The sequence below is a fragment of the Sciurus carolinensis genome, chromosome 14 (assembly GCF_902686445.1).
Source record: "Sciurus carolinensis chromosome 14, mSciCar1.2, whole genome shotgun sequence".
Classification (NCBI taxonomy): Eukaryota; Metazoa; Chordata; class Mammalia; order Rodentia; family Sciuridae; genus Sciurus; species Sciurus carolinensis.
The window spans coordinates 73,202,003-73,218,054 of NC_062226.1; the positions used below are offsets into that span (position 1 = coordinate 73,202,003).

A 16,052-nucleotide genomic window follows, 5' to 3' on the forward strand; every position below is an offset into this window, starting at 1 on the left:
TGTCTGTCAAATGAGTGGGCAGTCTTGATGACTTCTCATCTCACATCCGCCTCTCTCACATTTCACACAGGCATGTCGATATCTGTAATAAATCCCATACTTCAGCCTTGATTATGCCAATCTTTCTATTAATGAGCAGTTTGCAGTGTTTCCCGTTTCCTAAAAAGGGCTTGTAACTTTTCTGGGTGAAAGTCACACTTCAGATGCAATAAGTTCCTGATCTTCTGTTGGTTCTGAAGATATTGTACCTCAAATTATTTCCTTCACTCTTGCGTCTCTGCTCCTGATGAAAGTGAAAATGCTCAGGTTTCTGCATTTTTACCCATCCTGCCTCTCACTGCCAAACGTTGGTAAAAGGGCTCTCCATCCATTTCATACATTCTCTAACACCAATGCTTTCTTCAGCACCTAGGACAGTAACTAAAACACGCTAGAGAATCACTGGGTAAGTACTTTTTAAATGAAGGACTCTATCCCTCTGAAATTTAGTGTCTCTTTCAATCATTGGATGGGGGTTTCAGGGTCTTTCTTGAAGTCACATATTTTTGATGCTTGCCATTTTTGTCACAGGTCATGGTTCTACCCCTTCTTGAAACTCTCCCTTCGTTCCTCTTCTTGACACCTCTGTGTCCTGGGTCCCTTTTATCCAGACAACATCTCTGCCAAGATGGATCATGACCTTCCCTTCATCCTTCTTCCTCCTTAGGTGGAGGCTGCCTTTCAAAGTTTCATTTTAGTTTTTTCCATCCATAGAAATTTCTGGCACCACCAACTTGTAAAGAAGACTCGTAAGTCTGAATCTCATTTTTAACTCACATGACCTCTGCTCCCATATCTCCAATAACTTCTTGGAGTTCACATGCTCTTGTTTTCTATGTTTTGAGTGTGTCCTCCAAATATTCATGTGCTGGAAGCCTGGTCTCCAGTGTGGTGATTTGAGAGTTGGTGGAACTGTGAAGAGGTGGGGTCTCCTGGAAAGTTCTGGAGGTCATGATCTTTCAATGGATTAATGCTGGTCTTGCAGAGTGAGTGAGTTCTCACGAGAGTTGGTTTTAATAAAGTAAGGCCACCCCATACAATGCACCCATTCTGTATGCTAGAGCCAATAAAAGATTATGTTATTTCTTTCATACTTATCCTTTTCCTTTCTGTTCACATCACCACAATCTATTCAGAAACTCCGTGCTTGGGAAGTTGCAGGAATCTCCCAAACCCCTACCCACCACCTCCTATTTCATCATTACAAACCCTGTCTATCCCAGTCTGCCAAAGAAAGCAAAAACAAACCCAAACCAACAAAGAAACAAATCCTTATGATCCTTTCTATCTTGGTTAACAGATTATGATAATCAGTAAATTGAATAATCAACACCTTATATGAAAAAAAAAACTTTTTTTTTAAAGAAAACATTTATATAATGTAATGCATAGATCTCAGGTATGTAATTTGATGTTTTGACAAATATATGTGCCCATGTAACCAATATGCCAATCAAGATACACAACACTCTTATTCTAGAAAGTTCCCTCAAACCCCTTGTAAGTCAGTCACTCTCCAACCCCACATAGGCAGTCACTGTTTGATTTCCATCATATGGGTTACTTTGGCCTGTTTTTGAACATCACATATATAGAATAACTCAATGTATGTTCTTTTGTGTCTGGATTCTACCATTCAAAATCATGTTTTTGAGATTCATCTGTATCATTATACCTAAGGGTATTGATCATTATTATTTTTAATACTGAAGAATTCCATGGTACCACACTTTATTTATCCATGTTTTCCTATGGTGGTTATTTATGTTGTTTCCAATTTGGGACTAGTATGAATAGAGCTGCTACAAACATTCTTGTACAATCTATTTTGTAAGCTTATGTTTTTTTTTTTTCACTCAAGTAGATATCTAGGAGTGAAATAGCTCACTAGGACAACATAATGTTTGAGCAGATCTCTCTCTATTTCTCCCTCCCCATCCTGTCTCTCTCTCTCTCTCTCTCTCTCTCTCTCTCTCTCTCTCTCTCTCACACACACACACACACACACACACACACACACACACACTCACTCCTAAGATCCCCAACTAGATTATAAAGTCTTTGAAGACAAGAAAATGCCTTGTATCTCTTTGGGACTCCCCTCAAAGCTTAGCAGAGCTTCTTATACACACTAAATACTTGGAAAATACCATTTGATTGAATAACGTTACTGTAGGAAGAAGTCACCCTGCTCTTTCACCTTGTGGTAGTGGAGGAAGCACCAGCCCTGAGGACTGACAGACCCGGAGAGGCCAGTGACTTACACCCAAGAGGAATCCACCACTCCCCGAGTGCTGCCCACACTGTAGGCTCAATGTTGCTTGATGGCCATGCTTGCAAGTTGGCACTGTTCTTTATTTCCACTGCTAGGGAACTAACAATTCTGTCACTTGGGGTTATAATGACCAAGAGCACCGAACCTTCGGGCAAATAAGAGGTTCAAAGTTTCAAAACTGAATAGTTAATGATTACTTTTGTCTATCTCCTTCAATGTCCTGAACTTAAGCTTACTCTAGTATAAATGAGGGCATTATTTTGATACTTCAAATATTTGTGATGAGATTATGTCATCACCATTACTAACATTTATTAATGCTGTCCATCGTCAGCTTCTGACTTTACCAACAATGATCTGTCCTTACAGCAATGCTACCTGCTACTCCCATCCTCATTGTATGGAAGGGGAAACAGATGCAGGGAAGTTAAACAGGAAGTTAAGTATCCCACTGTAGGGTGACAGTGGGGCCTGGCTTCAGATCCAGAAAGGCTTGAGAGCAGAACGGATACACCTAACCCTTCTTCTTTTTTTTTACACCTAACCCTTCTGATGACCTGCCTCCCACAACTGCCAGGATGCACCCAGGACGCTGTGTCCAGTTCCCAGTGCATATGTGTGTGCAGTAAATACTAACTGCTGTCACCGCCAGCTTCCTCACCTTTTCTAGTTCTCCTTTCAAAACAAAGCCTTCAGAGCGACCCTTGGATCCTTCGTCTTCTGTCTGGGTGGTATCTGTGCATTCAATTTGGAAATGAGATTCTTTGTGATATTGAGTTTTGAGGTCAAGCTCCTTATGTGATTTAACATTTGCTTCGGGTGATAGCAGTGGTACTGCATGCCATTTTTTAACAGATATCTGTTTGGTAACTTTAGACACTTAATAGATACCAGTGAACTGGATTAACTCTTTAGAAGAACTTTGAGTGTCTGTTGGTATTGGGCTGCCATCATTCTGCAGATGGGTCTTCTGAAAAGTCCTGATATCTCTCCCAGATTCTCTAGTATAAGAATGAGTAGAAATGTGAATAGTAATTGGTGGATGAGGTCACAGCAGTTGCGATCAGAAACATCTAGGGAATGATACTCGCAGCTTAGCCTCACAGCCCCCTCTTCACTTAGCCATTTGGATCAATGACCCATTCATATTTCTGTCACCTAAATTTGCCTGTCCCTAGCCACCCCTAGTTTTTACTTGCTGCATCTTTCAAAACTCAGTCCCTTGAGGTTATGGCCAAGGACTGGATTCCTTGCAGTCAGCCAAGATCAAGATGACATTGTACCTAAAATTGCAGCCACTGTATCTTCAGTCCCCCTCAGTGATTTCTGTGTATATTCCTCAGCACAGCTATAGAGGTCTCACAGAGCTCCTCACCCTTCTTTGCTCTCTGCCTTAAAACTACCAGTTGTGAGAGCTAAGTACTTGGATTAGGTTATGGCTTCCCTCCTTCCTTGTGCTGACTGGCTACCCTTACACCTGCCTTTTCAACTTAGGAGCTCAATATCTCTTAGCAGAGCTTCATTCTTATTTCCTGACAATGAACAGTTGTCAGATTGTATTAGCCATAAACCTATATATGATGAATGATTAAATCATTGTCAAGAGGAAATGTGATTTTGAAGAAATGCAAAGTGATTAGAGATGTTATTAAATGCCTTTCCTCTCATCTTAATTTCCAGCGAGTTCTTCATGCCTGGGCTAGTTGATACACACATCCATGCCCCTCAGTATTTCTTTGCTGGAAGTAATGTAGACCTGCCACTTTTGGAGTGGCTAACCAACTACACATTTCCTGTAGAGCAGAGATTCCAGAGCATCGACTTCGCTGAAGAAGTCTACACCAGAGTTGTCGTAAGTATCCTGTGTGTGAGTATTGTATTACGCTTGGTTAGCTATAGACATATCCCTTTCTAAAGCCAGATTTAAGTTATAAAGTGTAGGCAGTTAAGGCTTTGATGGACAATGGCAATTTTTAAAAGTTCTTCCATAATCCAGTGAGTTTGTGACCACCTCTTCTATACAACTGGACAGTGGCAAGAAGAGAGTTTGAATTTAGGCCCCCAAATCCTCAATCTGGCGAGTTTTTCATTATTCTCTTTTACTTCTCATATTTTACATGGCCAAATTTAGGTTTAAATGCATATGTGTATTCCCTTATTCCTGCCAATTCATAATGCTGTTCTGAGGACCATATGGAATAGCTGTGTGACCTTTGGAAAGTTCTGTGACTCACTTTCCCCATCTGTAAAAAATAATGACAGTATCTACCTCATAGGATTGTTATGATAATTCAGCAAGTTAATATTTGTGAGGTTCTTAAAATAGTTCCTCGCACATGGTAAGAGCTCTTTGTGTTTGTTCAAAAATATACCCAAGGAAGTTTGAAATTAAAAAATTTAATTACCTGTAGAAGAATGTCATGCATTTGGGTAGGTTTAAAAGGAGGGAAAATAGGATGCTCCCATATTGCAGGACCCGTGAGTATGTGACTTGAGCATTAGCACCACTAGAGGGAACTCTGGGGCTAGTTCAGTCAAAGAGCCCTGTCTCTACTGTGTGCCAACTACATACGGAAGACTCTGAAAACGTCCTTCCTTCCACTCTTTCAAGAAAATCAGCTCCTTTCTTTCTATTCCAACCCTGTGCCCAGAGCCAGAGCACACCAAGCAACCAGAAACAGCTTCTGCAGCAGAGAAGTTAGAGCTTCAGATGTCTTTCATCTGTCCACTGCTTTCTGCTGTTTAGAACACTTGGTCTGTACACCCCTGTATTTTTGTTGGACTCATTGATAGTTTTCCTCCTAAGGTGTTGACTGCGTGGTAGTGACAGTATTGTATGCCTTCCACAGTGACTGGCCTAGCCACTCTACCAGTTCCCCTGGTCTTGCATCACCCCAACCTTAAAGAGTAGAAGCAAGTGGTAACATTTATGCACTTGACTCCCTTAATTATAAATCCAGTGTAATTGTGGGGCTCACATAGTTAGCCTGCATCTATGTAACACCAGCAGGAAAACTGAGAAAGACTCAACGCTGTGTATGAAGTCGCTGACACATTATATTAATGAGTTGTGTTAACCACACCAAGTCTTTATTCTCAAAATTTATTTTTACCTCATGTTGTTCTAAAAAGGTTTTGAGATAGCTTAAAATTGCATGGTATACAACAAAAGAAAGTGAGTCATCCAATCTCAGCAAAGAAAAAAGAAGAGGTGGAAAAATAAAATAAAATCGAGAAGTCAATGTATACCACAGGAGTCGGGGGTTGGATAAACTCTTTAGAGTTTGTCAGAAATTAGGCTTTAAATGTCTAGTACCTGATCCAGAGATCAGCTATGAAATTTACACTGTGTACATCACCTTAAAAAATATCACATTTGTTAAAATAAAGCATATTCATTCTTTATAATGAAATTTAAGAAAATTAATCCCAATATTCCTTTATGTGGATAGTTGCTGTGTTGTCAAAATATGTACTGTAAAGATGCTATGGAATTAAAAAACCCAACCGTATCAGACTATTCTATTTAAAGGGAAAGATATCAATAACTATATATCCCTCAGGCAATATCCTGACAATATTAGTTCTTATATCAGAGATTTGTTTAAGTTTTGGATGTTGGTGAGTATAAAATAGGCTTAATTCCTGATGGGTATTTGCATGCATACATATTTCAGATTATGAGTAGGCTCACATACTAACAACTGGATGAGCTGAGGGTATGACTGACATCTGTTTAAGAACATTGAGATTTGCTCACTAGAACTTGTCACTAGACTTAAGGTTTCCTGTGGCAATGCAAAGGAGAATAAACAAGTACCCATAAATAGAACCAATAATGGTATTGCTTTTTCTTTTCTCCCCCAGAAACAGTCATAGATCTACTTCAACAAATTTGATCCATAGATTATGCCAGCAGTGACAATCTTCAAATAAAGTATATGTTAGCAAACATCTCCTAAAATTAAGAAAAAACTCCCAGTAAACCAAACCTAAAAAAAAATGTCTGTCAGCACTGCTAACTGAATGAGAGTTTGCAACTTCAAATAGAGTAGAAATGAACTAAAAAGACAAGAAAGTTCAGGAATCAGTTTATATTACAGTTAGGGGACAGGAGAATAAGATCTTTGGTCAATGAACTGAGACAAACTGACTGTAAATGTTCTCTACGGGGACTTCAACAATTGGGCAGATGAACAAGGGAAGAAATCAACCAGTTCCAAAGACATGATATGTCACTATGATACAGGGTGAAAAAAAGAAGAGTCTTCCTACCACCATCACCATTAAAAAGGCCATTGCTACTGGTCTTGAAGCTCATGGTCATCTTGAGTTTGAAATCGATTTTGAGTTCATAAAACTTGGTCTCAAAACTTTTTTGTCAAGAATGACTGAAGAAAGCCTGGAAAATATAGCCTATAATTTGATGTTGTTCCAGACAGATTTCTTTAAAAATGGAAAATTGCAAAATAATCATTAATAGTTCTCTGTAAAACTAGCTAGAGTGGAATTGGGACCTGGGAAGACCAAACACAGAATTGATGAAGAAGGAAAGTAGCTGCATTGAAGATGACCTGGCTAGTAAAAATTTAAACCAAACCCTTTTCTTATTTTTTTAAATTACTTAAGTAATAATTGCAAAGCCTGTTGATTAAATGGGCTGAACTCAGTGGGAACAAACAGGAGTAGCTTTGAGTTTCTCTCCTTCCTTCCCTCCCTCCTATCCTTTCTCCTTCCTTCTTTCCCTCCCTTTCTTCCTTCCATCCTTTTTGGGCCATCCCTATCTTGTCCTCTACTCTTAGTTTGAACAGATTCCTGAACTTTCTACTCTTTTTAGTTCATTCCGGTCCGATTTGAAACTACAGTTTCTCATCCAGCTAATGCTTTCTTCCTCCTAATCCACGTACCCCTGTGCTCAGGCCTGACCCCTAGACAGGGGCTTCCTATTCAGTGCCTGCATAATGTTTCTATTGCTAACTAGAATTTGGTGGTTTTCATTATTTTCTCTTCACTTTTTATTTAACTATGTTATTGGGGGTATGATGGACATACAATTTGACATACAAAAATACTGTACATAATTAATATACACTATAACTTGATGAATTTGGAGATAAGTATACACAACCATGAATCCCTCATAGTCAAGATCATAAACACAGATGTCATCACCTGCAAAGTTTGTCTCCCTTCCTCTTTCTTTCTTTTTGGTAAAAGCTTTTCATATAAAAGGTACCATCTCAACCAATTTTGAAATATACAATAGTATAGTACTGATAACTGTAGCCACTGTTCCGTACATTAGATCTCTGGAAGTGAATCATCTTTCTTGAATGAAGTTTTGTGCCCTTGAGCCAACACCCCCTCTCTCCCTGGAGTCAGGAATTCCTTTTTTGTACTACGCTCTCATTTTGCTAAAACACATCTTCTAGAAGCTTCCTAAGAAAGTTTTTATGTGGGGGTAAAGATTTCAAGTCTTCGAATATCTAATCATGTCTCTATGCTACAACCATACTTGACTGATTGTTTGCCAGGGTATAAATTCTACATTAAAAATTATTTCTCCAGAATTTTGAAGACATTGTTCTTCTGCCTCCAGCACTGTAGGTGAAAAGCCCAGTGCCAATGTGGTTTCTGTCTTTTGTCTATGGTTGATTTTCTTTTTCTGGCAGTTTTTAGTTTCTTTCTGTATTTATGGACTTAATATCTCACATCGTATGGCTTATTTGGGTTGTTTTTAATTCATTGTGCTGGGAATTTGGTAAGAATTTTCAGTTTGAAGACTAATATCATATCCCAGTTAATTTCAAAGCATCCATTTTCTTTAAAAAGTAATTTTAGAACTTTATTCTAAATGTTGGACCTCCGAGAATGAGCCTTACTTTCTTATCTCTTTATTTCTGACTTCCATCCTTCTTTTTCTAAGAGATTATTTCTAATTTATCCTATAACCTGTCTACTGGATTCCAAACATCAGGTAAACTATTTTTGCTTCTGGAGAGCTCTTCTTCTCTGATTTGCATAGCATTCTGTTCTTGTTTGTGCATGTAACATCTGATCTTATTTTTTTTGAAGATGTTAGTTTTTTTAAACAGAGATTTCTCCTGAACTTGTAAATTATCTGTTTCCTCCAAGCTTTTCTCTTTTTTTAGATTCTTTCTCCCCTTCCTCCTCTTGTTTATAGCAGGTTTCCTCAAGTGTCTGTTGAACTTTGGGCGTACATACGTTCATGCCTAAGGGCAATGCTCTGAGATGCTGGTTGGAAGAGCTAGTGGAGATAGCACCTTCTGACTGGTGAACTTTATTATAGGATGAACAGTTGCAGCAATGAACAGGTTCCTAATGTTGCTGTGAGCGTACCTTTCTTCTAGAGCCATTTGTTTTCTTTAGGAAAGAATCTTGCAGTCCCTTTTCAGAGTGGTGGAAAGAAGACAGAGGGCCCTGGAGGTTGGCCAGGTTAATCCGCTTCTTCACCTTGTGTTTTGGGGCTTGCACCCTCTATGTACTATCCACTCTCTACCAAGAATATAGATCTTAGGGTGGCTGACTGACTTCCCTGGGGAAGAGTAGGACCCTGCACAGACTTCCAGCAATTTCCTGCTGGTGCCCACATGCTTCCTACTCTCTTCCCAATTTGTTTCCAGGGTCTTATCCATGTCTTTTGTCTTTCAAAAAGATGTCGAAATCTTTCCTCTGCTTCTGTCTCCTCTTGTGTTCTTCTTGTGGGTTAATAAATTTGGTTCTTTGTTACCATTATGTTAGTAGAAATTTGCTAAGGAAAAAAGGTATGTGTGATCAATCTGCCAGGTTTAACTAGAAATCTGGCTGAATAATTTTACTCTATAATAGAAGAAAAATTTTCTTTTTCTATTACAGTCCCAGATGTAATAAAAATCTGGATAATATTAAATAATCCTAAAAAATAAAGGATTAATTAGTATCACATTTTATGAATTCTGAAATACAGAACTGTGTGAATCTAGGAAATCAAAAGCATCAACTTCTCCAGCTAACACTTTTGGACTATAAGTATTTTTGCCACTTACTTAAGTATATTCCACATCAAGATGGCATACCTTTAAATAAAAACATTTTAAAATTAAAAACTAGGATTCTATTTTCGTCTGCGTATGCCATGTGACTTTTCTGAGCACATGCAATTCAGGGTTTTTGTGGTTTATTTTTAGAGGAGAACGCTAAAGAATGGAACAACCACAGCTTGTTACTTTGGAACAATTCACACTGACTCATCTCTGCTCCTTGCAGAAATTACAGGTGAGTAGATGAAAGCAGAATTTATGGGCACATCAAGAGAAGACAGCCAGGCCATGCCTGGCAACAACTTACATTTGGTGGCAGTCTGGCCTTTTAATTGCTAGAATTTGAGCATTGCATTGTTTTGCAAATAATTATCTATGTATAACCTTAGCCCTTGAATATTTTTTATTGTTTAGATAATTCGATTATTTATTTATGCTTTCTCGTTCAGAATAGTGTTTATGAATCCAGAATAATGTCTGTGAATTTTAGTGTTTATGGATTTCAGTTTTGTGTATTAATTTAGGGCTTTTTTAGGGCAGTTTATTAATTTTAGCTATTGCAACAGTTTATTACATGATAGTTAAGAGGCAGGTTTTGGTTGTTGGCTAAACTCAGGACACAGTGTTAAATGAAACAGAAAATAGAGTCTCTGCTCTTGAAGAGACAGAATAGTTCTATTTGTGGTACTGTTACTAGGTGCCAGATATTATACGAAGCACTCTATATGGATTAATACATCTGTATACAGCCCTCTGAGATAGGCATTGATATTCTTTATGCACAGATGCTTAGAGAGGGTAAATAATTTGTTCAATTTGCATGGCTAGTATGTAGTGCTGTGATTGGATTTAGGTTGATGATTCCTAAACTCGTACCCAAGTTTAGGAAGTTTAAAAAGTTTAGGAAACTTTACTCATACTCAGTAAATACTGTGCGCTGCTGGTGGCCAAGAAGTTTATGCCAAAGACCTAATGAGTGATGCTAAAAGTAAATATTACAGCTTTCAAAGGAGACCAAGAGAGCCCAGGATTGGGTCATCTGGAAGCCTTCAGGGATAGGACTTTTACACTGAACTCTGGAGGGGAGATGAAATGGGGAAAGACTAAATTGTCTACCTGGTGAAGGACATGAGATAGACAGGGTCATGGGGACAGGAATGTCAATGGTGGATGGATACAGGAAGCAGGAAATAGAAGAGTTTATGGTGCAGAGGATTCTTTGCATGGTGGGAGGGTAGAGGAGCTGAGCAGATGGGACGGTTCAGATTGTGGAGGAGCTCACAAGTGAATCAAAGACTCAAAGATGGTTTTGAGACAGGTGAGTGATATAATGAAAGTGGTATTTTAAGGGAGATTAATCTAATGGCCAGGTATTAAAATAAATTACAGGGGAAAGAAAGAGACGGATTTTTGAAAGACTCTTTATGACAGTGGTAGAAAAATTGTGAAAACAATTAACATTGCCCATGGAGCTTCAACATTATAGTCAGAACAATTCTTCTATCACCTCTGATGGGGACTAGGTTCTTTAGTACTGAGAGCTGCTAGTAGCATTAGCTAAAATTTCCCAAAGACATTAATACTGGCATGGCTACAATTAAGAAGAGTAGCAGTATGGCCACCAAGTACCATACGCCAGACACCTGATGTACGTACATTATTGGGTACATTTCTTAAAATCCTGCTCACAGTTAGGTGTGGTGGTGCACACCTGTAATCCCAGTGACTCGGGAGATTGAGGTAGGAGGATCGCAAGTTCAAATCCAGCCTCAGCAATTTAGCAAGCCCTGTGCAACTTTAGTGAGACCCTGTGTCAAGTAAAATAATAAAAAGGGCTAGGGATGTGGCTCAGTGGTTAAGTACTTCTGGGTTCAAACCCTAGTACAAAAAAAAAAAAAAAAAAATCCTGCACATAGTAGAGAACATTGGGACCAAACCTTAAACAAATATTATCTGCTGTCTTAGAAGTAGTCAGATAGAGAAAAGTTAGAAAATCCAAGTCTGCTGAACTCCAGCACCCAAGTTCTTAACACTGCACCATATTGTGTATTATCTAGAAGAGGATCTATATATGTCTATATATGTGTGTATATATATGTATGTATGTATCTATGTATCTATATATATAGATACAGAGACTCAATCCTGGGGGTGGTGGTAGAGTAGGAGATAGTGGGGAGATTGTGAGTGAAGGAAAAAAAAAGAAAGAAAAAGAAGAAACAGTGTAGGCATGTTAAAGAGTATTAGAGTCTTTCTCTGGGATATGAGGCTGTTTTCTCCTTTGAGATAAAATGAGAGCAAAAATAGTTATGATATTAGTAAAAATACAGACACACTGTATATGTAAAAGGAAAAGCTGAATAAGAAGTACAAAACACTCAATTATTACCTGGGTAGTCTGGGAGTAGGGATGTGGAATGAATGGAAGAACCTTTACTACTTACTGAATATGAGGAATGTTGTTTTTAAGTGACCTGATGTCAGATGATCCTTTACGTTCTTATTGGTCAAAGTGATTTTAATTTACAGGTGTTTTTTTAAAACTCAGAAAAAGCACTCTTTGAAAAAGAAATATGCCTTCAGACCCTTTTCATGTGTGTTTCACAGATAAATTTGGGCAGCGAGCATTTGTGGGCAAAGTATGCATGGATTTGAATGATACTGTTTCAGAATACAAGGAGACCACCGAGGAATCAATCAAGGAAACAGAGAGGTAACACGCCAATGTGTCTTGATTTGTCTTTTTTTTTAAGTATTCTGCTGCACTGATGGAGTTCAAGATGGAGAGAAGAAACCAGACACTTTAGGGACCCAGTTGGGATCAGAATGTTCTGTTCAATGCAGTGTCTTCAACTAGTCCATAGTGAATCTGCTCAGTCACCTTAATTCTTAATAATTTACAAAGAACATTCCTCTGAAGTGCTATACTTGTTCCTTACAGAAACCTCCATGAGGGATCTTTCTTTTATGATACATCGACTGAATGTGGCATAGACTGAGTGACTTGCCCATACTCAATGTATTAGTCAGCTTCCCATTGGTGTAATGAAATATCAGAGATGATTAACTTGAAAGAGCAAAGGTTTATTTGGGCTGAGTTTCTGGAGGTTCCAGTACATGACCCAGTGGCTCCATGTCTTTAGGACTCTGGTGAGGCAGCACGTCATGGCAAGAGTACATGATGGAGAAAATTACTCACGTCCTGAGCCAGGAAGCAGAGCCAGAAAGAGAAGGCTGACTATAGTTCCACAATTCCTGCTCAGGGGCATGACCTGACAACCTTCCTCTAGGCCCCACTTCCTGAAGGTTCCACCACTTCCCAACAATGCCACCTGGGGACCAAGCCTTTAATGTGTGGACCTTTGAGTGAACTTTACCCAAACCATAGTAGTTACATAGTTTTAAGTGGCAGAGCAAGGACTTAAAACCAGGGTCTATGACTCTAAATTTTGAGTTCTTTCTTCCATGACAAGGATCCCACCTTGTATTTAATGTAATAATAATAATAATAATAATAATAATAATAATAAAGGAAACAGAAGGCATGCAAGAGCACTTGCTATGGTACTTATATATTTAAAAATGATGATGTAAGTGAGGAATCATTTATGGAAAAAAATATTATACAAGAAGTTACAAAAATGAGTTACATTTATAGGCAAAAGAACTTTAATTTAAAAGTTTAAAAAAATACCTAAAGAATATGTGCTCCCTTTGTATAAAACATGAAGAAGCAATAAGATGTACAAAGAAGAAAAGTACTGTCCATAATTAAACCACCTAAAGCTACCAGCGTGTTGGAACTCTATATCTGTTTCGTGTTTTTTCAAGGGACTGTATTCCTCACTACCATTTTTCCTACAATAGAAAGAGAAAAGTTCTAGTTTTATGGTGGAAACATTAAAATGAACTTGTGACTTGAGAAGGCATCTTCTGAACGTGAAGTGTAGACATATAAGCAGGAAGACTGATTCCTTTTGCTTCCTTGGTTCCCTATATGTAGGCTCACTGTACTACCTACAAAGGTTCTGAGGACCTTCAAATGTTTCACGTAATCTAAGCAGAGACCATGGAAGGGACCAAGTTCTGCTCTGTTGCTCTTCTGGGCATAGAATAGGGTTCACCAGAGGTTGAGAATTTTGGAAAATTCTCCACCTCAAAGAATAGGATGCCATATGCAGATGGAATCATAAAAATTAGATATGTACAAAGAAAATGAAAGCCTATGTCCACATAAAAACTCATATGCAAATATTCATAGTAATATTCATAGAAGCCAAACATGAATCAGGTTTCACAATGCATCACCTTTAGGCTAGCAAAGGATTTCAAACACCTCACCAATTATCATGTACCAGTGAGTTCAGTGAGACACAGAACATTGCAGAATGCATAAAGTGAAGGAAGCAAGTTTTTTACCTGCAGATACTCAGCAAGGGATAATAGAAGCCTAGGATTCTTGGTAAGCTGCTGCCTGGGGCTCAGGAGTAACCCAGTATGGGTGGCTTCTTGTCCACCTACACCCCACACTGCACTACAGCTGAGGGATCATATTCCGTTCCTTCTGGTGTTTTATACCTGGGCGAAACTTGATGCACTGGACTAAAGGGTTATAGGACATCCTCTCTAGGAGAAAAAAAGAACAGAGCCTAGGCTTATCTCAGGATGGAGAATTTTCAGCTTATGCTTCAGTTCACTATGAGAACTACAGGCAAGAAAGGGTAAGAGCCAGGTCACCAAACGCCATCTGGGAACTTGTCATTCACCAAGAAGCAGAAACAATCTAAATGTCCATCAATTGGTGAGTGGATGAACAAAATGTGGCATACTATGGAATACTATTTAGACATAAAAGGAATGAGGTACTGATGTGTGCTACAATCTTGGGTGAACTTTAAATATGTTATGCAAAAGAGAAAGAACTGAACACAAAAGGCCTCATAGAGTGTGATTCTATTTATGTGAAATGTACAGAAAATGCAAATCCATAGAGAAAGTTAGACTAGAGATTGCCTGGAACTGGAGGTAGGTAAGCCCTTTATTTGCCAATGGGCTAACTGGAATCTAACTGGGGTAATGAGAATGTTTAAAAACTGGATGATGATGATAATTCCACAACTCAGTAAATGTACTAAAATTATTGGATAGTACACTTAAAACAGGTAAATTTTATGGTATGTAAATTTTATTTTAATAAAAGAGCTTTTGAAAATAGAAATGTCTGTGAGACGTGTACTTTCTGACTCATATCCCTTTAAATAAGAGTTGAGCAGAAAGTGATTGGTTCTTGTTCCAAAGTAAATATATTTTTTAAAGGGTTGCTTCTAAATTCACAAGGAATAATTTCTTTTGCAAAGACTTTGAAGGTTTAAAGTGGAGCACATTTTCAGATTCCAGCTATGCATGATTTTCTCCTGTGGTACAATAGCGCTTCTATCCATGCTTCTAGCATCCTTCCTCTCACTTTTATCTCCTAACCCCACACAGTTGAAGCAAAAATTTTTAAAAGACTGAGTACAGACTGTTGATATATCTCAAGATGTATCAACACACTCTGGAGTCTTCGTATGACTTAGAATAAAGTTGAAAGACAAATTAATGCATTAAGTCCCTGTTCCCATTTGCTGAGGCCACTGTGTTGGTTATCTAACTAGATAAAACTGGTATATTCCTAAAAAAATTTTTTACATCAACATTTGTGCATAAAATTATGTTTTAAAGTCTCCAGGAACTTGCTATAGGACCCATAAGGTAAATCCCTTTGTAAAATAAAAAATTCTTGTTAAAATTACTGTTTTCCTGTCCTGTGTTACAGATCAGGGCTTCTCCTGAAGATTGGATTTGGTTTTAAGTACGTGTGACTTGCTCATTAGAGTGCTTTTGGTTGTAGGTCATTTTATTGCTCGAGATCATGAGTTTTTATTATTTCATCTTCATACAATTTGGAAATTCTATTGATCATATTTTTCTTGCCTAATCTGCAGTAGCTTTTCCATAGTACCTTGAGTATTTGACAAGGATTTTCATTGAATTATATTCAACATCCAAGAGATATAGAAGAAAATTCTTAGATATAAATCTTTGCCTAAAAAATAACGTATCCTGATGCAAATTTTTTTGAAGTCCAACTTTGTTTCCATTCCCTAGGCCTCTCTCACTTTTAGCATGTCCCCTGAAAAGGAGGACAGAGGGACTGGCATGCCCACAGAGGGGAGAAAGTTCCCACCTTCCCTTTAGCACTGGGCGTGTGCTCAACTCAGTTCATTGTTGTAAACCTTAATTCACATTTTATTTGGAAGCAAAAGAATACCAGAAGGAAGGAAACTATAGCTAGTAAACTTTTCCAGCCAGAGCAGAAGGAGCCATTCTGCAGGCTTTATTTACAGTTGTCACCATGTGTCCCATTCACTGCATGCTTAACAACCACCTCTGGTCTATTCCTTATTCCAACATCCCCTCTCCCCCAACGAGACTGTGCCCTTGGGAATAAATGGTGATACCATGTGAATGAGTAGCTTCCACTTTAGGGGAATTAGCAGTGGAGAATACAATGGATTCTAAATGCTTCCAGGTGCACAGGACACCATGCTGGTGATATCCATGGAGCACAACATATTGCAATATTCCCCCACACAGAGTTGGAGCTGGTAGAACAGCTTGAGTCCTATGGGAATACTCATGAACAGCCCAACTGATGC

The 16,052-nt window shown here is 38.4% G+C and overlaps 1 protein-coding gene across 3 annotated transcripts in view; it reads left to right on the forward strand.

Annotated features, from left to right (window-relative positions):
• Gda (guanine deaminase) overlaps positions 1 to 16,052 on the forward strand; it is a 169,144-nt gene that overhangs the window by 62,105 nt on the left and 90,987 nt on the right. For all 3 annotated transcript variants that reach the window (XR_007104842.1, XM_047523653.1, XM_047523654.1), the window contains exons 3-5: positions 3,995 to 4,166; positions 9,502 to 9,589; positions 11,962 to 12,067. Coding sequence is in view for 2 of the 3 variants with exons in the window: in XM_047523653.1 (XP_047379609.1) it covers positions 3,995 to 4,166; positions 9,502 to 9,589; positions 11,962 to 12,067 (366 nt within the window). In the remaining variant the exon portion in view is untranslated. The remainder of the gene's footprint in view (positions 1 to 3,994; positions 4,167 to 9,501; positions 9,590 to 11,961; positions 12,068 to 16,052) is intronic.